The following is a 23,219-nucleotide window of genomic DNA, read 5'->3' as shown; positions in this document are numbered from 1 at the left end:
TAGAAATACATGGGCAACGGCCAGGACTTTTGTTCCCGATCGAATTAACCGAAAAATCAAATTACTAGAGTCGAATTAATGAAAGTCTACTGTATTTGTCTCTTATGTAGCATCGACTGTGTACCCGAGAGGTGAAACTTGGATTGTTACTCTCTGGTATCGCGGTATGAATCCACTCAGGGCACAGCACTTTTTCTTTTTTTTAATTTCTTTGTGGATCCCCAAAGCACTTTCAAATTCGTGCGACAGATGCTGGCAGATATTAAAATGAATAAGGGGGTGAGCCCAGAAGAGCTATTGCTTCAGCATGTATGCTTTTATGTGCTTGAGAGAGCACATAAAACAAATCTTTTCCTTGCCAAACCCAACTACCGACCACTGACCACCATTTAACCACGAAAATGGCCGAAAGAGCCAAAGAAAGCCATCCGGTGTCCTGCATTACGCCATGCCTCATCATCCGATTATGGTTTTGGCACGTAAAACAGTGAAATTAAGTTTAGTATATAATTGAATGCAATTTAATTTGAAGGTCAGATACAGAGAGAGAGAGAGAGAGAGAGACGCTCGCTCTGCCCCTGCCCTGGGCAGGAAAATGAAAACTCTATGCCTACGACGAAAATGCTAGTGACGTACCTCATTATAGCTGCAAAACTATTCTGAAGTGGCCCTTGCTATAGTGAAAATGTCCTGCAGGGAAGATTAACATTAGGGGACATACGAGACTAGAGCACCCTACAACTTTAAGGAGCCCTGGAACACACTTAAACAAAGTTTGAATTGTTATCCTGCTTTGCTTAAGACATTAAACCCCGTGAATCAATCCTGAATCAATCTGTTTCAATAAGTTTTCTTCAAGAAGGGGTATCCACTCATAAATCTCCTTTCACAAGAATGTTTTCAAAGTACAGTCTATGCTCGTTACAACAGACCCGTGTACAACAGACTTTCGGATATAAAGGACCATATTTCAGCCTTAGTTTATCCTACCTATTTTATTATTGCAATGAAGTTCGCTTTTAACGAACCACGCTACAACGGTCTATCGGCTACAGGAGACGAAATTAGTGGCAATATTTTTCAAAATCGGGTGCATAAAACATTTTTGCCATGTCGACACGGGCTGACAACTGACTTGCAAGGGTCAGCTGACGATCGCGGCTCAATATCGGCTCAATATCCCACACGCGAGGGAGTAAGGCAGTGCAGAAACCATCTTCTTTCGTGCACGAGGCACGGGAGGGGGGGGCGGAGGCAAGAGAGAGGGGTTCTACTCCAGCGGCTGCTACTTATGGCGCGGCCGCCGTACCTTGAAAGCGATCTGCGATGTGGAAAAAGTGCACCCAGTGCTGGTAGCTTCGTATGTACTGTGCTTTCGACGTTTAGCTCGCGTCTAAGCAAGAGATAGCACGAAGGTCAATCCGCTCACTGCTGCTGCCACGCTTATCTTGCTTAATTTTCTATTGCAATCGATGCTTTGCCTTTCGGGCGAAACTACGACTTTTTGTTTGTTTTTTTACTTTGGATGTTCATCACTAACTCCTTGCAATAAAGTTGTTAGACATTGCGACGAAAGTTTCGGAAGTGAGGCGTTTTGGATATTACAGACTACGGATAAAATGGACGTTTTTTGACAGATTATCAGGGTCCGTTGTAACGAGAGTCGACTGTATTTCGTGTCACTAGAGTAACAGAGATTAAAAAGTTACTTTGCATCATGACTGTGGCTTCCTTTCTGTTTGTTTTTGTAGAACAATGGAAGCTCTGGCTCTCCACCAGCAAAATGTGATGTTCCACTCAGCTGCAAGACACTGGCAAAAAGGTTCGCTAATAAACTAGCCTTTACTTCTGTCTCACATGTCTAAGGGGGAACGCATTACAAAAAATTTAAATTTTTTTTACCAGAAAACGTGCTTCAAGTTTCATGCACTTTTGGGTTCCTTAACTATTCAAGGAGGTGCCAGCGAAATATCAGCCATATCTGCGTGGTAATAAAGTGGAAATCTGTATTTTTAGAAGATCTGGAGGCGCCTCAGATAAAAGAAATGACCATCATTTTAGAAGTACATTAGCAGTGATAAAAAAGTTTTGCATAAAATGTTTACCATCATTTCAAAGGTCATTTATCTCTCTTTTTTATAAGTGCAAGCAGTTGCATCAATGGACCAGTAGGATGTGTGCAAAGGCTGATGAATGAAGTCAAAAGTATCAAATTCTGGGCAGTAATTCAAAGGAAGCAAAACGGAAGGCACTATTGCACAGACGTGTTTTCACTTGACTACAATTTACCACCGCATGAGGCTTTGCACCATTGCCCAATTTCCTCGGACATGCACCGTCGTGCATTGAAACTGCTTTTGGCCACTGTTTTTGGTGGATGTTGTGCTAGAGTCTATGGTCCCTTCGTCATTTTTAGTCTGCACATTTGCATCTGTAATATAGTCCTGAAGTTCAGCACACGTCATAGCTTTGGAAAGTATCATAACTTCATGAAGCCGAGTGGCACGACCTGGAGCAGCAAGCGACTACATGCAAAAGTGGCTCACACTCCAGACTTTCCAGGCGATCGTGAGATCGGCCCAGTGTCGTCTTCCCTGATGCCGGACGCGTCTGTTCGGCAAGCTCTGGTGTTTCAAATGGCCGCAGACCCGGCAGTAAAAAAATTAAATGCTGGACAAAAGGGATTCAGATTATGCCTGAGAAGATGAGCACTGTTTGTGGCACACACACGGCGCACCATTTGGAAAAGAGCTTCAAAGAATACACATCCAAGGCAACAGTGAATGCAACAAAGCGCGCAAAATTTAGGCCAAAAAGAAGCGGCAGATAGAAGCCATCCTCACAGAAGATTGCAGAATACAAGAAGGCGCAACATATTTTCCAGGGGCCATTTAGACAAATTAAATGGAATAATTCTGTATCTTTAAAGGCATTTTCTTCATTTTGCATTTTTTAGCAAAGTCCACGTATTCAAGAGCTATCATTTCTACATTACATTACATACACCTTTCTGGAGTTAAAATTTTATTCAGAATGCTACTGTGGACTGTGATTTTTAAAGTTTTGCCTTCCTCCTTATAGAAAAATTGAAATTTCACACCAAAGATGGAAGTGCAATTGGTGTGGGCAATAGCAGATTATATATTTTTTTCTATGAAAATTAATGAAATATAATAAATGGCTCTACAGTAGGATAGTCTCAGACTTCCTAATATAGTATAAGGTGCAAAAAAATTTTGCTTTCTTGTCATTTCGGAACAGTAGCTTCTGTAGACTAACCACAGTAATTTGAACTTTTGAAGAGCCATAACTGTCACAAATAATTTTACAATGACACAATTTGGCACCTGGTACTATACTATCCCTCTAAACATAAATTCCAATTTTTATTCAAATTGAGCCAACGCTTCAACATTTCAATTTCATGGACCATGTTCCCCTTAAGCTGGTGTAGTGGTCCCACCTACAACTGCAGCACCTGTAACAAAAACGATATGGCAACACGAGCAGAAAGCTTGTGCTTCAGAACAAGCTTTATCATTGGCCAGGCTGGACACCACACCCACCTGCTCATTTCGCTCTTCCTGAATGAAAGCAGAGACCATGCCATGTGTGCTGCTGTCATGATGCCCTACACTAGTGTGGCTATCTAGGCATGGAAGCACTCATTTTCTATGCTGCTCTGAGATTTTTTTACTTGTTTGCTCTCTCTGTCACGTTTCTCACTGTTCTCAACACCTTCCACTTTTAGGCTGGCGCGAACTGTTTATGGCTACTAAAGGAATCCAGCTTGTCTCACCATTAAGCTGTCATAATGCCTACGAGAACAGCAACATTGATGCCTTCAGGTAGCATGTGTGGGTTTACTGATCGGTTGCCTCAACCCAAAAAGATCACGTTCTCATGACACCTGCGGCAGAAAGGATGTTCCGCGTCCGCCGTCAAGGTCTGTGAGTGGTGGCGCTGGCTAACACTCCCAGAGTTCTACAAGGAAAGATAAATACTCAAGAAAGTGGACGGGGAAATGGCGCTGCGGTAGCACAGTTGGTAGAGCATCGCACGCGAAATGCGAAGGTTGTGGGATCGTTCCCCGCCCGTGGCAAGTTGTTTATTCATCCACTTTCATTTCCATTAATTTATCGCTTCATTTTATTTATTAAACACAAGTAATTTCCCCTACGTTGTTCTTGGTGTCAGTGTTGGTTGGCTTCTTGTGATACGACTAATAAAAATCGGGCCCCTTGGTTAACCCCCTTTCTTCTCGTTTGTTTTCTCAATGTGTTACCACCAGGCGATCGCCCACCTGGTTTTTTCACAACTATGCAATTAACCTAATCATTCTAATATAAGCTGCGGTTTTTTCCCCAAAATTCTTAGCCTCAATATTACCCCTGCCTTATATGCTAGGCTGATTCACTTACTATTTCAATGTGGAGGCAGCAGTGCCCCATTTCTGGCGATCCATATTTTAGACGGCAGTGCAAATTCTAACGATAAGCCTTGGCAGGTTAGGCGGTACCATATTTTTGCACACACACACCTGCACTTATTTGAAAAATTTCACAGCGTAAAAGTGTTTATTAGCCACCAGCAGTTGGGCTGACCTTCAGCGCAGGGCGTGGACTCTCAGCAGGAACGGCGTCCCGCCCCCCTTCGAGAACAGCGCTGGAGAGCTTGACCCACTAGAAACCGCTGGAGAGAATGGCCCACTATAGTGTTCCTCTTGTTTGTATCTGAATCTGTGCCCATTACTGTCACAGCAAGACATGCTGAAGAGTGCCATGACCTCGCACGGCCCTTTATCTCCAACAACCATGAGCACCAGAAAAGCAATCGCGGTGACACCCCCTCTGCAGCCACCTTCCTTTCTTGTGTGGCTTTCCGTTCCTTCCGCTGCACCTGGTCTCCCTTCAAGACTACTGCCCAAGTATGAAGGGCCATACCGTATTGTCGAGAGTGCATCCCCCGTTAACTACATGATCAAACCCACTGAACCGTGGTCAGACATGCACTGTCATGGACGAGACATTGTCAACGTCGAACGCCTCAAGCCATGCCATGACCCACTCATAGTGAGGAGCTGTTAGGTCACCAGACGGCTCCCTTTTCGTTCCTGGGGGTAATTGTAGCGAAGAAGAGGAACACTATAGTGGGCCATCCTCTCCAGTGCTTTCTAGTGGGTCAAGCTCTCCAGCGCTCTAGCACTCATCCTTGCAGAGTGCACTAGGCTCAAGAACCCCCCACCATCCCTGCCCCCCCCCCCCCCGAGCAATGGGAGACCTTGTTGTCCAGCCCCGACCTACCGACCCAGCTCGCGCTGGCGGCTGGGGGCCAGGAACTGCTGGACGCAAACGGGACCTGAGAAGAAGGTTCCACCCCATCTGGTGCCAGCGCGCACCAACCTTTACTAAGGGCTCAGTATAAAAATTGATTCTCTCTCTCTCTCTCTCTCTCTCTCTCTCTCTCTCTCTCTCTCTCTCTCTCTCTCTCTCTCTCTCTCTCTCTCCAGCGCTGTTCTCGGAGAACGCCGTTCATGCTGAAAGTCCATGCCCTGCGCTGACAGCCAGTCCAACCGCTGGTGGCTAGTAAACACCTTTACAGCAGTAAAGGTGGGTTGTGGGTTATATGCAAATTTCATCATGAGGTGTGACTTCACGGCAGCGCAAATTCCGCCTTATAGTGTGGCTCCATGGCAGAACAATGTGTACTGCTTTACAGCAGTGCAGGTTACAGGCGAAATTCACTCTACCGTGAAGTCACAGCCCCTCAAGGTGAAATTCACATATAACTTGCACTGAATATTCTGGGGATTCCCGACTATTCAGTATTTTGAGCAGTGCTCGCCGATTCTGAATGATCCATTGGCTACCCTATACCGTCTTAAATTAGTGTGCGCTTCTTTTTCTCGGGTCCCCCAGTTGGCATCCTCACATCTTCTAATCGTGACCACCTTAGAATCACATAAATATGGTACTTTGATCACAGGCTGGTGCTCACATAAGGACGATAACGCTGCAAAAACATTTCTTTTCTTAAAATGCATGACAGTTCATTGTATCTAGTTTATTGGTATAAAACATTTTCATAAATTTCTCTCTTTTTTATGATTTGCAGAGAACCACCAAATTCAGCTGCAGGCACTCGTGTGTGCGCACGGCTCACTTTCACTATATCTGCATGCACTGGATGTTTCAATTACATTTTTAATATAAAAGTTTTTTAATTTCTCTTTGAAAGAAAAATAATTATTTTACTGTGTATCGACATATTGAAGAATAAACCATATACACTGTACACACAATAAATTTGCAGCAAATTTACTATCGATTTTACTAGCAAATTTACCAGCAGATTTACTAGCAAATTTACCAGCGAAATCATTAATGTTCAAGTGAACGCCGCTGAACGGTCCTTTGAGTTATGAACTCCTCGCGGGCAAGCGAGCATATCGAGATGTTGGTGCACTTTGATTTGGCCTTACCCGAAGCACAGTTAGAACGGATGCGAGAACTTGTGCAGATGAGAAACGTAGGGATAACAAAACAGGCTTCCAAGAGCGAGGGTGATTTGGCGTTGCTGCGATGCCCTCTCCCCTCATGCAACACCTGGCGCACTACTACAGCAGCAAGTGTACCTTTTGCCCGTTCTGCTCCGTCAAGGCACGCTCGTGCCATGGCGTTGCAGCCACAGTGCTGGTACCGATGTGGGATGCCGGCTTTTTCGCTCAATGAGCCATTTCACATTTTAGCATAAAAAAATCTGTGCTAATATTTTCTTGAGAGTAGTTACTATACTGATGAATTTAAATCCGCAGAAAAAGATTAATAATTCAATCAACCCTGAGGTTCACATGCTGCAAAAAAAGAAAAAACATCCATCCTTGATCAAAGGGCTAAGTATTGGATGGTGGGGCTTCATATTGCAGGGAAGAACAAGTAGCCTTTTGAGAGCAAGTGTGGGTTTCCTGCTGTGTGCAATGAAGTAATATTTGTATCAAATGTTTCTGACAGTATAAAGTAATTTCAAAAAGTTATTCAAAGTTCATTTAATCTGCCAGTGGCTGTAATCTACACATTAAGTAAGAGTGATGTACACACAGGCCTGCATCCCTGACATTTCTAAAACATTTCAGTTTTATGCCCTTTGCTGCAGAGAAAAGACAAAAGAGGGGGGAGGTGAACAGAGATGGAAGAACAGAATGAAAATGTTCGTTAATGTAAAATGCTACTGAATACACTAAAGCCAAAAGCACCACTAATGTGGTGTGAAAACACATACTTACCACAAGACTAGATGCTGCTTCTTCAGGATTAATTCTTTGAGGTGGCTGGGAATTATCAGTGTCAAGAACCCAGCGCAATACGCTAAGCAGATGGGCCGACTCATGTGGATAGGTACGCATCAGCTTGAGGATAAACTCAAGATGCCTGAAGCTGAGAAGATGTAATCCAGGCAAAAAGCTGGGCACCACTAGGAATAGCGGCGCATGGGGCACCGCCTGGCGAGCACTAAAATGATGTTGCTGGTCCTCAAGAAAAGATGACACAGAGTCCATCGAGTCACCATCATGCTTCTTAAAGGGCTGGCCAAACAAGGAGAAGTAGACCTACAAGAAAATATGCAGAACAGCATGCTTACTACCATGTTGTACACACCAGCATTCAACTTATGCCTCTTGGTTCATCGTGTCAACCTCCAATACAGCACAACGTATCTTGCAGCTCTTGCCAACAAAGGCTAGAAACTCATAATAAGAACCATTCATCTGTGCTACTCACTAATTTTATCCAGATCTATGTTTACTTGCTTTGATATACCTTGGCAGCAGTATGTGCCCCAAGTATTTTCTAGCATATAACTGGCACAAGTACAAACAGGCACCTGAAGTGTGCGTCCTGGACATCATGCCCCTCTGTCCAGATTTCAGGCAAAAAGGGCAGAGTACAAACTGGGGCAAGTAACAAATGACTGAGAAATTATGTGCTAAGTCTACATGAAAAGCTAAAAGGCTACAGAGTTTATTTCAGAAGACATTTAGAGAATGTACCTAAAAAAAATTGAAGCAATAATAATGAGGCTGAAATTTAATACTTAATATAAAATAAAAATAAAATATTCCATTGTGACCTACCCTTCATGCAGAATATTCCACAAGCTTTTGGCAACATGAAGTTTAATAAAACTTGCAGCTTATATGGAACACTAACAATTTATATACAGAACCCTTTGCACTGCCTTTAGTTAATTCCAATACAAAATTAACACAACAGTTGAAACCTTTCTGCGAAGGTGGTAGCCTGCAATAGGTTTTAGGCATTGCACTCTTCCTCACCATACTGAATGCAATCGGTGAAAGCAGTGGCACAACTTTCTGCAATGAGGCTTAACTAATGCTTGTTCACTTTTTTAATGGAGCTTTCACATACTATAGTCAGAGTAGCAACCGTACACTTTCAAAAATATTTATGAGCCAACTTGGATCCTGCTAACTTAACATAAAAATTCACATTTGGTATGGCTCGTAATATTATCATTTATCATCATCATTTATTCTTCCTTAAGGACCCCTGTTGGGGTATTACATAGGGGGGGGAGGGGGGGGGTTACAGAAGATAAGGATAGAAACAAAGATATGGTTACAATTTCTTACAAGACTCAGCCTGTGGATTCGCATTAAAACAAACAAACAACAACAAAAAAAAAGCCAAGAGACACACTGAATAGAATGCAAAAGCAAATCAGCAGAACAGTCACAATGTGAGATGGCAATCGCAAAGGAATGAAGGCACAGTACGGTCATTATAAGGTTATGGTTTAAGATGATCAGTAAGCAGCTGCTTGAAGATAATGGGGTTGCGCTCATTGACAACTCTATCTGGTCAATTGTTCCACTCTATAATGGCGCTAGGCAAAAACGACTGATTAAAGGAAAATGTTGAACCATGCAAGCGCTGGATGCTGCAAGAGTTAAAAAGGCAACGAGATGTACGGGTTGGTGGAATTAGAAGCCTTCCATGCAGTTCGGGGAAGTTATAATAAAGTCGTTGGAAAAGGCACAGTTTGGCAATTTTTCAACGCAACACCAATGGTTCGAGTCCTAGAGATGATTTAATCACACTGACACTTTCTTCATGGCTGTACCTGGAAGTGATGAATCTAGCAGCACGATTTTGTATTGATTCTAACATATTAATTAAGCAAGCTTGGTGCGGGCTCCAAATAGCTGAGGCGTATTCAAGTTTACTTCGAATAAAAGTTTCATAAGCTAGTTTTCTTGTGAATGAGGGGCACAGCGCAAGGGTACGTCTGACGTAACCAAGTGATTTATTAGTGTCGGTAGCCAATTTTGTTATATGGTCAGACCAGGTCAACTTGCTATTAATAGTGATACCGAGATAACGATACGATTCAACGGTGGATAGGGCTGTCGAGCTTAAAAAGTACGGGTGATTCTTGTTATAGTGTTTACTGGATACCTCTGCATAACTTTACATTTGGAGATGTTAAGTTTCATTAAAGTGTTGGAAAGCTGAACTCTGCAATGCCTTTCAAGGGTCACTGAAACATTTCAGATAAATTTTGTAGACGCATAGGGTACAGCTACAGAAAATCATTCATACCACAATTTGTGTGAAGCGTCTCATACTACGAGAGCTATAGACGATTACAAGTTACCCTCCTCCATAGCCATGCATTTTCTCCTCAACTAGTTCACCAAGTGATCGGGGCTAAGCTCCGCCTTCACTGGTTCTGTGTCATGATGGGACGTCGTGTCGTCTCCTTCCAGTTGTCTAGGAGTGAGCCCGTGAAGCCTCTCCAACCTCTCTGCCAGATGCCTGGCAATCGATCCCAAGCGAGAGCTATCGAAACAGCATGCGTTGCGAGCATTCCGTCATAGCACCGAGCATGTCCAGTATTCCGATAATCACAGGCGAGCTGGGCATTTTGACGGATGGGTGGAGGTGTAAATTAAAGCCCCCGTCATACTATTATTGCTGTGATGAAAGAGCTTTAGCGTAGACGTACGTGAGTGGCCTGATCGGTATCCACGGTCCAGCCACCTGGTGACGCAGAGCTTAACCAGCCAAACAAAGAACTAATATTGCTCTAACCAAGTGTAAAACATATTGAAAATTTAGAAAAACAATGTGTTCAAGATTACACTCCTGCCAAAAATTTACACCAGCAGCAAAGTAGAATACAGTTCGTCACTGCTACTGTGTTTGGTTGAGCTCTGTGCCATCAGGTGGCTGCATCATGCAGACTGTTCACGCTTGTGCTTCCGCTCATCCCGTGAAACGGCATCGTGAAATGGCCAGGCCCAGCCCGCTTTCGTTTACCTGAATACCGGACACACGAAACACTGGGCCTCTTCGATTTTCGGAGTTCCGGCAGCCCGCCAGCAGCCAGATGGCAGCCAGCTAGTTCCGCTTCTGACAGGAAGTCACATGGGCTGGGATCCCAAGACAACCCGAACCTGCCCAAAGTTTGCAAAATCGAACGCCGGTACAGCTGGCGAAATGTAAACATGCTACCAGCATGGCAGCGCCCACCGAGGCCGACGCGCGCTCGGCGTAGTCGGCCCATTTATGCGTTGCCAGCTTAAATATATATTGTTGCATTCAGGGATACGATCACTTTCGCGCAATTTCGCGCGACTCGGCGCAGGACGCGTACTCGGCCAACCTCGCTTGCGCAGCGCAACAGATGGCCTTCAACGCGGCGGATGACAAGACGCGAAATCATGATTGTATACTCGAAAGCGATAGCTGGAGGATCCCTGCTCGCAGCGATCACGTCGACCACCGGCGACATTGATGAGTTGGCGTTGTGTCATCACAAGACATGAAAAAGCAGGTTATCGGGTACATCTCATACGCATAAAATTTCGCGCCGACCTGCTTGGGCTTCGATTTCATAAAGTTTGTTGTGGCTGATGGTGCTTCTCATTTAAGGGCACGTTCACACCGGCGACTTGAGGAGGTCGCGCGACCATTTGCGACTCGCAATCCAAAAGCGACCAAAGGCGACTGATGTTCACACCGGCAAGCCCGGCTGAGCGCGACCCGCAAGTCGCAATACCGGAGATTATCGTTCTCAGCGAGAACTCTCGGAATCTACGCGGAATTTGAAAGCGACGCCGGAGGAGGCCGGATGTAGACACACGAAAGATCACTTCCGGTGCGCCGCTGATTGGTTTATCAGTTTTGCGACCACGGTCGCGCGACTGAAAAATCGCGCAGAGAGCAACTGGCCCAAAATGGTCGCTTTTCAAGAAAGGCGACCGTTTGCGACCATTTGCGACTGGTCGGTTTGCGACCAACTTGGTCGCGCGACCACTGTCAGTCGCCGGTGTGAATGAGCCCTAAGGAGCTGGGGACGCGGCTGGCGCATGAAAATGCACGTCGCCTGTGACGAGCGAAACGTTTCACATGAAAAACAACATTGGTTGCAATCATGAGAGAAATAAGCCAATGTACATGTGTCTAAATGTACCGAGTGCAATCAGTGTATTGTTAGGTCAACGGCCTGCAGTTCGAACACATATCGGCTTCGAGCTGCCACAGCATACGACGGAGAGGCGGAGCGAACACGGGCTAGCTGCAAAGCCTTCGCTAACTGCAGAGAAAGGAGATATATATATATATACATACGCGAGATGTGAAAAGGTACGCCACCAGAGAAAGACGTACCCAAAATGTACCGCAATGTGTGAATGAGCGTCTACAACTTGCGTGAAACACGATGCAGATAACATGCACGCACGAGAGGAGCGCGGCGCGCTGTTCACCACCGCGAAGAAGCAATCGGCTGGGGACACGCACATAAAAGCTTCAAACGGTTCACCACGGCTCGTATCACACCGCTTCGCGATGCGGGACGGTGCGTTAGCACCTAAAAAGATAACGCTAGAAGTAAGGAAATCCGAAGATGACCGTAGACAGTTGGCTGAGCGAGGTAAATTTAAGTCCTCAAGCACCCACGTTGCAATCCGTGAAGTCCCCGTAAAGATGGCGGAGAGCGCCCATCGCCTCTTTTGGTCGTCTGCTAGCCAGAGAACTTCCAGAGAGCAGCCAGACCAAAATCGTCCTGGCAGGTTCTGGCAGCCCGCGGGTAGCCAGAACCGTCCAGCGCGAGCAAAACGAAGGCCCGGCGGAAGTGCGTAGCGCGGTGGGCGGAGCAACCCGAGAAAAACGAAGGCGCTCTGGCTGGCTCTGGCAGCCCGCGGGTAGCCAGAAGTGGAAAATTGAAGAAGCCCAGTGACTATTGTGGCAGTAATCCTCCAACATAAAGTGACGGCTGCAAACGCACAAATTCTGGTGCCGATCAGATAGCGACAGTCCGATGTGCTGCAGCCACTTCGCTCGTCTGCTGCCTTGCAGAGGGACATGATGTTGCAGCTTGACATATCGCCAGTCACTATGTTTGCAGCCCACAATATAAAAAGGGCGAACCATGGGGGTCGCAGAAAGAAAGATCGAGGCCAACTCTGACCGTGGAGAGGTCAACACGGAGAACATTGTAAAACAAGCAGACGACAATTGCTGTGCACTGTAAGTTTTGAATGTAGTGACAAATTGTCCTTGTGCATTCTCCTTCTGTTACTTTCTTTTTTATAGAAACAAATTAACTAACATACCAACTATTACAAACAACATTTGTTCGCTATAATCTTGGAAAAATTATCAATGGTGCGCCCTGGGCAGCCAATCGGATAGTTTGCCCCCACTGGCATCATATGGTCACCTCGTGTCACCTGGTCAGGGGCGGCTGAAAACTCAGCCAAGTGGCATGCTGCGATCAGTAGCGATGTACATTTTTAAAAACTTATAATTACTTGCATTATGCGAAGCACTTATATGCGTCAATTAATGATCAGAAGGACCTACAAACAACTCAGTACATTTGTACAAAATCGTCAAAATTGTTTCAGGGTCCCTCTAATAGGACCACTCGAAAGTTTTCCTATTCACTTTCAAAATCTTAACTATAATGTTCCTCTAATCTGATTACTGACTTCCCAAGATAAGTACTTCATATAAAGTGCAATCGTTATACATACATACTAATATTCATAGAAAAAGCTTAAAGAGGAATACCACTTCATCGTTACCAGAGCTTGATGCGCAGGACAGTATGAAACATTTTTTTTTCAAGAGTAATTAATGACCCAATCATTTCAAGGAGTAATGACACAAAAACCTTGCGTCTTGCTTTTTTTTGCTTTAGATATCTGTCAACAGTGAATTTACAGTACGAGGTTACACTTCCTTGAGAGCACTTCAAGCAATTATTTATATCGCCTTTTAATGGGACCAATTCAAAACATGTGCCTAGTACTGCCAAGTACTGGCTTTGGACATGACCCTGGAGACTATGTACATCACAAAAAGGGCAGTGTCAACCAAGTGTCAATATGCTATGCTGGAGTACAGCTTGCTCTTCACACCCTTCACACATTCAGATACTGTGCTGCGCTAGGACTTCGTCAAGGCCATCCACTGAGTGAGTGATCAGTGAGATTGGAGTGCCGCTTTCACCTTCACACACGCTCAAGGATGAAAGCGTGCATGTGGACTGAGACACGCTTATCAGACCCAGCTCTCCCCACTCGTGACCTCTAGGGCACCCCAAAGCACATGCCCTCCCTCCCGCTGTGTGCGGCAGTGCACACACAGCAAGGCACCCTATCAAACTTGGGCACTCCACGACATCTGCTGGAGGGCGCAGCAGTTAAGTTAGATGACACTTGGCGGCAGCATGGAAGAGGGCAACAATGACACAGACTCACATTCCACATAGTTTACAGCTACCACACTTATTTTTTATTATATCCTTTGTTTCCGACTATTGCTAAATATTTTCAGCATGACGAGGTGTCACTTAATACCACTGTCATGTTCATAAGACATCTACAAGTCACCTAATGAACTGTTTCTTTCTAGAAGTGACTGCAAGGTACCAAGATCACAGATATGCCAAATCTGTCTGAAGTCTGCTAAGACCCCATCTTCAAAACAGGACGTGGTGATCACGTGGTATCACAAACCACTCGCACAAGCTAGTCATCCAGATGCAGGGGTTGAAGGCCACACAATGTGTTGCCTTGAAAGCTGCCTGTGCATCGGCAAATCGACCCTTCCATGTATCTTCTTTTTATGCTCCTATGCATTTGACACAAATTAACGGAAGATGCTACTAGAAAAATATATATATATATATTATTTGTACAAGAGGTTCAAAAATTGAGCCAATTGGAGAGTTCTTCAAGCATATTTTAAATGTGTCATTAGTTTTTGTCTTACTGCTACATTTCTTGATTCTACACAACAACGAATATGATTATCTTTGTGGGCACTTTCTTGTGTATTAAATTTTCACAAAAAATATCATGCTGTAGCTTACTTAGCTCTTCGTAGACTGCAAAGTGCTGATATCTATCCAAACAGCATGTTTAATTAGTGGAACCAAGCAAAAAAAGATTAGTACACTTCAGCTAATTTTTTTCACAATCCCATGAGAATAACCTTGTGCACTTATAATTGTCTTATACATTAATGAAATATGGGACACATACTCTTCAAGATATGTAGAATGCTGGTAGCTACTTGAAATTGCAGTATCTCTTGGCAGTAGTTGTGAAAGTACAAGGTTATATATCATCAGATTGTGAAAAAAAGATTAGTTAAGGTGTCCTAATTATTTGTGCATAGTTCTAGTAATTGTACATGCTGTTTGGATAGATAACGGCACTTTGCAGTCTACAACGAGCTAAATAAGCTACAGCTCGTGAAAATTCTAAACCCAAGGAAGTGCCTGCAAAGATCGCTATATTTTGCCCCAGTTGTGTAGGACATAAATATAGCAGCTACACAAGAACTAGTGACATAATTGAAATATACATAGAAAATTATATGAATGGCAGTATGTTCAAATCTCTAGTACAAATAATTTTAAAGAAGTTGTTTCAAGTTGCATCTCCCCTTAAAGGGCCCCTCACCAGGTCTGGCCATATTGAGCTGACAAGCACAGAGCATACAATGCGTGATAACGATCGGGTCTGCGAAGTATTGCATCGCTACGCGCTGCGGAAAGATCCGAAATTTCAAACCAAACGCTATTTTCCCTTGTCCTCGCAGCCGCCGCTCTCCAAGCCAGAGGAAGATGTACACGTGCTAGTGCGCCTACGTACACGTATTCGTGCTGTGATGCCGCTCGTGGCGACAAGTGACTTCGAGAATCATTGAAGGCAACATCTGTTATTTGTGTAATATGTTGCTAGAATAGACAAATTAAGGCTTAGAGAAATAATAAAACACGCAAACCAAATGTTCTTGTTTTACTTCGCAGCACAGCAAGAGAGATATACTTCCATTTAATCTGCTCGTTCCCACGCCATGCAATCGTGCGTGCATACACCGGAACTATGTCATTTTATACCGTGTTCCAGTGCGGGATCATGCTCTGTGATCTGCTTGTGTCTGCCTTACCATTCGTGTAGCACAGACTTATACCGCTAGTCAGGTGTCCTCATGCGCAGGACGCAAAACTGCGCGCTGCGCGAAACGAGACAATCGCACCTACTCGCGCACGGCGCCACCAGTGGAAGTGCGCCGCGCTGCCAAAAAAGCAAGGAGAAAACAAATGAAAGCGGGGCCCATGACATATGTGTCACACGATCCTCAAGGTCCAGTATAGGAGAATGCAGGGAAGGAATTTCGCTTGCGGAAGCTAGACGGGGCAAGTGGATAGAGGGTCTCGCTAGGCAGTGGAGCTCGCCTACTGAAATCATAGGTTCACGGCACTGAAATATTTATATCTTGGCTCTTCGCTATTAATGAGCCGATATGAAAAATTTTTTTGGCAGAACACTCCCTAGAGAACACGTAACAACTTCCAGCATATAACCAAAGTTTGCCGTGTGGCCTGTTGAGGGGCCCTTTAAGCCTCATTTTCTACAGTCGCTTTTCTGGAAAAGAGAAACCTCCTCTCCCCTTTTTCTGTCAAGTACTTAATGAATGGACTCGGCTTTCAGTGGAACTAACATAATGTGGCTACACACATCAGTGGTGGGTGGTACTACATGAAAACAACCTCCTTTTTTGGTGATGTGTACTGCCTCCTGTTTCATATCCAGAGTTGCATTGCACTTGCCACACATCTTTAACTGGTCACATTAAAAGGCAACATAACTATTCGTTCAAATTAATTAAATTATGGGGCTCTACGTCTCAAAACCATGATGTGATTATGAGGCATGCTGCAGTGCGGGACTCCAGAATATTTTTGACCACCCGGGGTTCTAATGCAAACCTAAATCTAAGTACAGGAGTGCTTTTGCACTTCGCCCCCATCAAAATGCAGCCGCCATGGCCGGGATTTGATCCCGTGACCTCGTGCTTAGCAGTGCAACACCACGGCCAAGAGAAGTGCACAATCATAAGGGTCAATTCGGCAGCTTTCATCAACATGGTCATCGCATGGTCTTCAACCACCGCATCTGGCTTACTGGCATGCTCTTGAGCTGCTTTTGATATCACATGACCACCACCACCACTTGGTGGTGTGAATGGTCTCCTTTTTCATGTCCAAAGAAGCACTGCACTTGGCATGCTTTTTGAACAGGTCGAATAAAATGTACTGTAATTAATTATTTGTGGCGTTCTCAAGAAATTAAGGTTTCATACTGTGATTATGCAGCCAAGTGGTACCTAAAAAAGCAAAAAAAAGTGGGAGACTAAATTTTCACATCAGTATTCCTTTAAACAGATCACAATAATTTTATTCCCTGTTAGTCTCACTCTTTGAAACGTGGGATGACTGATTTAATGTCAACACATTGCACTTGGAGATCACACCTGTCGTTTAGTGCATGTTTACTAGAATGCTCGCCTATCCCCTTTCTGCCCTTGACCAGCAATAGTTCCCAACCATCCCTGCCACATTGTGCACTATAGGAATTCAATTATCCATATATAGACAAGAATGTGACATGCTACATACACAATATGTACGCACATAATGCTACAAATAAAGTCTCACTCTGTTTGTGCTCGAATAACAAATACACTCTCTTAATTATTGCATAGTCACACTGTTGTATGACACTGTGCCCTTACTATGGACTCTTTCTCAAAAACTCTATTTTGTGCATTGTATGCAACTACAGTGTTTAGCAGGATGTGCAGTCATACAACACATCACAGCATGAATTACCAAATTAAATATTCACACACAAAAGGCAAGATTGACATAAAATATTTTACAGCAAAAGAAGCTGGTGAAAAGTCCTCTAGAAAAATATTGTCACGTAGTAGTGACAGTGAAGGACTAGTGCCAAAACTAAGTCATAAACCTAACTTTTTATTAGGTGAACTTGTGCTAAAAAAATAAGACACTCAAACCACTACAGCGATGAACATAATTGTTGGTCATTGAACTTTGCTCTCACAATGTATGCATGATAACACATACTACACTGAAAAAAAAAAAGAAGAAAGAATGGTGAAAAGAAAAACTAAAACGTATGTTCTGAATACAGGGAGAATAAGAACTGGAAAGTTATGCCAAATATTGGGAAAATAAAAACCAAAATACTGAACCCTATTTATGTTACATGGAGGTCATCACCAGTGTCAATAAAATGATTTTTAAAGAGACATTTGTCCCACAGATAGTAAGTGCAGGTAAGCCTGCACTACCACACACTTTCTTGTCGACTAATATAACAATAGCAAAGTGAAAGAAGTGAAAACAGATTCAAAAAAGAAATTAGGGAGAAAAAAGATGTCTGCAAAGATGTAATGCTGTGTTCACATCAAACAGAACAACTTACTTGTTTCATATCAAGAGAAGAATTAAACAGAACATCCAGATCTTGACTTGGCAGTGATAAATTGGTAGATAAAAATTCCTTAAGCTCATCGGGGTCCTTTAGAAAGTAGTCTACCCTCATGGCTGTGAAGGAGAACACAAAACATAAGAGCTTGCACACAGTGGATACAACAGTAACATGTAATAATCTGAACTAATAATATTCAGAAAGTAGCATCTTGTGCATGCAGAGTGAAGACATTACACACCTGAAGTAATTATATTCCTAGTACTGAAGCAGGCTCTATTTCAATAATTAAATGGATTTTTTTTTTATGTCAACAGCACTATTAGGTCAAATCAGCAACTCACCCTATAGCCTATATACCCTACACCCACTATCATGAAAAAACTTGCAGAGAGAAAAATTATTTTCCCCACATGCTTCAAATTGAGAATTTATTTTTCCCACAAGCTTTCATTATTGGCTGCAGTCAGGTACAGACACTTGTCTCAGTTCTCTATTGGCATCAAGACATATCTGAAGTTTACCAGAGAGTAGTTACTAGCACAAAACTGTCAGCTTTGCTTCTGTAATATTAAAGAACTGCAATATTAAGAGTGTTTCAATAATTTAAGGCTAGTTAAGAGCTCTGAACCGATGGTGAGAAACCCAAAAGGTAAGCCTTCTAGGTGGAGCGTCGAACTGAAACATTTAAGCGATAGCTTCTTTGCCCCACCAGCCGCATTCTGTAGTTGTTGGTTGGTAATGGCATTTTCTAAGCTGACACCAGCTCGTTGACGAGGACATGCTAGAGTGAGGTGAGAGTTTTGGCATGAGTGAGTGCATTTCTCTCCGATTAGACAACGAAAGGGTCACAAAGCTAATGAATCTGCTTATATAGCCATTTGTGATGACCCCTATAGTTGTGCCACTGACTGGCTCTACTCTCTATGGAATTATGCAATGAAACAAAAAATGATACCTTAATATCTTCACTGCAATATGCCTTCAAGCGCAAGTATGGCATGCAAAATACACTTTCAGCAGGAAGGGATCACTGGCTACGAGGAGTGTATTTGGCTGGCGGGCAGTCTATAGGACCATCATATAGCCTATGACTAGGGATTGGATTTTTCAGCATTTACTTTTGCAAAATTTGGCAAGTATTTATCGGCATTTATTTTCCCCAGGAAATTCAGTACTTACTTCTTTACAGTACTGCCTTTTCAGCAATTTGGAAAACTGCTCACACATATTCATATTGGCAGAGAAACAGCAAAATGAGAAAGCTTTATTGTCATAAAGGAAGAAAGGCAAATTAATTATTGAACTAATTAATTGATTATTTGCATTCACAAGCTGGCATGCACTGATGATGGCTCATGCTTGAAAAGCATCACTTTTTATCCCATGACCAAATCCCGTTCGCTTTTTTTCACAGCCAGAGGCATAAGCTGACGAGGACACTCGAGAAGAGTGGGGCAGGAATGGATGCAGCACAAAGCTCCCCTATTCAATCCCTTTTGTCATGACAAGGTTAGCGAAGCCCCCGGTATTCAGGCAAGGCTGGCAAAAAGAAAGCCTGCTTGTCCAAAACCCCCACTCTCATCCCCACATGCGCAGGAGCCGTTGTACAAGCACCCAGCCCACTTGGGAAGGTCCAGTCACATTGTATAGACCCAGTGTGACTAGCCAGGATGAATTACTGAATACGGCACTTTTTGGTTTCAACCAAATTTCTGAAAATGGAATCAGTAGGCAGTTTTCAACATTTATCAATAAAAATAAAAAATTCCAATCCCTAACTATGACTCTCTCAAATTTGGCCAGGAAGTTAGGGCTAGTGTACCAGTTGTAGATACCCCTACTGATAGCAAATTCCCTCTTCAATATACCCACACCCCTTATTTCTTCCAAACAGTAGGTCAAAGTGCAATCCTTTCTAAATAAATGTTCTGTCATCATCATTATTCTCACAAAAGATATTCTTGAAGTCTTTACAAACCCTATTTTGCACACAAAAATCCCATTTCAAGAATGATGACTGTAATATTCAATATTCGGGGTGCACAGAAAAGTTTATTTTTGTCGAAACCACTATCTGCTCTTCCCTACTTCGTAAGCAAGCACTCTGACCAGAGGAGCATAACAGCTTGGTTGCACGTTAATACTATCCACATCCTTACCATAAACATTCAAATTTGCCAGAGACAACTTGCTGTTGCTAATGCTGTTGATAAGTATTAACCAACCACTGGAGCAATACAATGCTCCCCAACAAAAGAAATTAAACATCCAAACTGTGTGGCTTCACAGTTGACATTTTGCCATGACATGATGACTGCTCTCGCCACAACACAGCAGTGCCCACAGTCACGATTCCATATTTCACACAAAAGTGGCAACTACAGGTCATCTTCTAGTGATGTTGACGCACAGAATAAAATAATACCTCATGCAGTTTTCATAATGCAAAGCTACTCCTGAGTTATGAAAGGTGATCGTTGCAGTCATCGACTTTGAGACCCTCGTCTGCATACTATTTGTTATTTACTCATTGTTTTTTGGATGAAGAATAAACTGAAACTGAACCGAACTGATCTAGTGGAAGGCCGCGAATTAATATTCATGATATAAGGCTTTGTATTAGGCAACAAAATTTCAGGAGGTGGGCATTTGGACATTGAAACTTTATAAGAATAAGGCCACTACAGACACGAGAGAGATATATATATATAAATGAGATGCGAAGGTCGTGAATATTAAACAGGAGGTAAACATCCAGTTCATTTCCCTGCACTGGGGAAGGGGTAAGAGGAGACAAAAAGATTTAAAAAAAGAAAAGCACATGCAGAGAGAAAGACCACCGTATTTACTCACCATAATGAACGCACCCCCAGATTAGTCGCAAAAAAACTAATTTTCTTTTTTCCTCGCGTAATGAACGCACCCCCAACTTTGCTACTGTGCAGTCCCACGATCGAACAGCTGTGCTGTAGTTTGTCGGAGAGATTACAATCTTTTACTCTTGCACGTGTTTAAAGCAAGTGCACTTAATGCTTAACGCATCCTTTCTGCCAGTGCTGGCGCAAAGGCCCCTCCCAGATTCGAGAGAGAAAAAAATGCAAACGGCTCCAGCAACATATGCAGTTTACGTAATTTATGCTAATGGAATAGAAGAGCGCACGTGCGGGATGTGCATCCGAGTGCGGCACACGGGAGAGTCGAAGTGAAAAAGGGGTGGCCGGCACATGATCGGCCTAGTGGTCATAGTCGGGCGTAGTGTCGAATTTGCATGTCTGTGGCTCGCTTTTCTACCTGCCTTGGGTATTGATGTGTGTGATGGGCCTCAAGTCGAGTTACACGCCTGCTGCGGGACATAGAGTTTATCTGCTCACAAAACAGAAATGCTGATCAGACACCAATAAACTTTGACATGCTGATGAGCAAGACGGTCGAGGAAAGAGACGCACACAGCATTCTTGCCAAAACAGGTGCGCACTTCAACGTGATGCATGCGATAACAGCAGATGGCCGGAAGTGGCCATGATGATGAGCTGGGGCACGATTGGAGTTCGCTGATCGCTGTTGGGAGCGTGTGCAGCATGCATTCAGTTTCGCCGTGCGTGATTGACCTAGGCCGCGTCGACTTTGCGCAGCTGACGTGTTGGTTCTTTATTCTATGGTGGAACCACGATGTGGATGAAGCGGCCAGCGACCTGAACGGCAGGTCTGGTGGTTCCAAAGTGAAGTTACAGATTGCAAATGGCATACATGTACTTTTACTGCAAAGTTATCTTATGCATGTTTTAAATCATTACCGTTTTACTTTTCAACTTTTGCCGTTTTGAATATGTCCCCATGAAATTTACTCCTCATAATGAAAGCACCCCCAACTTTGTTTCGGTATATTGGGGAAAAAAGTTAGTTCATTACAAGGGTATATACGGTACATACAGGAATTGAACATGCAACTTTGCGCTCAGCAACGAAACATCACAGCCACTGAGCCACGATGGCAAATGCAGATAAGGCAGATAAGAAAATAAGCCAGTGTAGTAATCACTAGTATGAAATTTGCAATTACATTTATTGACAGCAAGTTAACTACTATGCAAAATTATTACAATTTTTTATTTATTTATTTATTTATTTTTAAATACTGCGATTTTAAACAAGATCTTAGCAGCGTGGTACACGAGTAAGTTCACAAAACAAAATACATACAAAAATGGGGAATTGCACTAAAAAAATTCGTCATACAAGCACTTCACACAAGCGCAAAAGAACAGGCGCAAAAAAAAAACAGGTGCAAAAACAAGCGCTTCAACATTACTTCAGCGATCTTTCCCAATCATACAGTCAAACAGTGCTATCACTAACAATCTCAGCAAGTGCAAAAAAACAAAAGTTAAAGATATGTTTCGAAAAGTGATAATGAGTCCTGTGTTACAGTTTTATCGGCCAGCTTATTCCAATCTACTATAGTTCTCGGAAAAAAGGAGTACTTGAAGCAGTTGACACATGTTGTAAATGGAGTTACAGCTAGTGAGTGTCGCTGTCTGGTAGCGTAACCTGTTGCATAGGTGATAATGTGAGACGTGTCGATGTTGTAGTGACCATTTATTAGTTGGAAAAAGAATTTTAGACGACATGCACGATTTCTGTCACTTATAGAAGGCAAGCCGCTCCGAGATAAAAGGCTAGTAATAGAACTACGTCCATATGTATTGTAGATGAATCGGACTGCTTTTTTCTGTCAGCTTTCTAGCTTTCCAATATCGCTTTTAGTGAACGGGTCCCATATAACTATAGCATATTCTAAAACGGGGCGGACTAGTGTTTTGCATGCCAATAGATGTACTGTTGGTGTGGAGTATTTTAATACGCGTCTTAGAAAAAACAACTTGCGGCGACAATTTGCTATTACTGTGTCAAGGCGCTTTGACCAGGAAAGATCCTTTGTTATGTACAAGCCAAGGTACTTATATTGCGCTACCTCTGACAAAAAAGCGTTTTCTGTGCCATAGCGATATACCAGTGGCTTCTTTTTTAACGTTATCTGCATATATACTGTCTTTTCGAAATTAATGCACATTTGCCATTGTCTACACCACTCAACTACCTTATTAAAGTCCCTGTTTAACCTAAGTTGGTCTTCTTCTGTTATTTTATCGTACAGAACGCAGTCGTCAGTGTAAAGCCTGATTTTAACAGAGAGGTTAGTGACAATATCGTTTATATATAACAAAAAGAAAAGGGGGCCAAGAACGGATCCCTGAGGGACACCAGAATTGACAGCAGCTATATCAGAGGTTGTTTTATTTACAGTAACAAACTGATGGCGGTTTGTAAGGTAGGCTTTAATCCATGCTAATATTTTATCGTTTTTAAGCACAGC

At 43.2% G+C, this 23,219-nt stretch overlaps 1 protein-coding gene across 1 annotated transcript in view; it reads right to left on the bottom strand.

Annotated features, from left to right (window-relative positions):
* LOC142585987 (ATP-binding cassette sub-family A member 2-like) overlaps positions 1 to 23,219 on the bottom strand; it is a 275,223-nt gene that overhangs the window by 214,016 nt on the left and 37,988 nt on the right. Inside the window, exons 5-6 of the mRNA XM_075697164.1 lie at positions 17,837 to 17,958; positions 7,283 to 7,606 (exon numbers count right to left, since the gene is read on the bottom strand). Coding sequence (XP_075553279.1) covers positions 7,283 to 7,606; positions 17,837 to 17,958 — 446 coding nt within the window. The remainder of the gene's footprint in view (positions 1 to 7,282; positions 7,607 to 17,836; positions 17,959 to 23,219) is intronic.

The sequence above is a fragment of the Dermacentor variabilis genome, chromosome 1 (assembly GCF_050947875.1).
Source record: "Dermacentor variabilis isolate Ectoservices chromosome 1, ASM5094787v1, whole genome shotgun sequence".
Taxonomy (NCBI): domain Eukaryota; kingdom Metazoa; phylum Arthropoda; class Arachnida; order Ixodida; family Ixodidae; genus Dermacentor; species Dermacentor variabilis.
The sequence above is the reverse complement of the archived record's forward strand: the minus strand, read 5'-3'. Positions and strand labels throughout refer to the sequence as shown.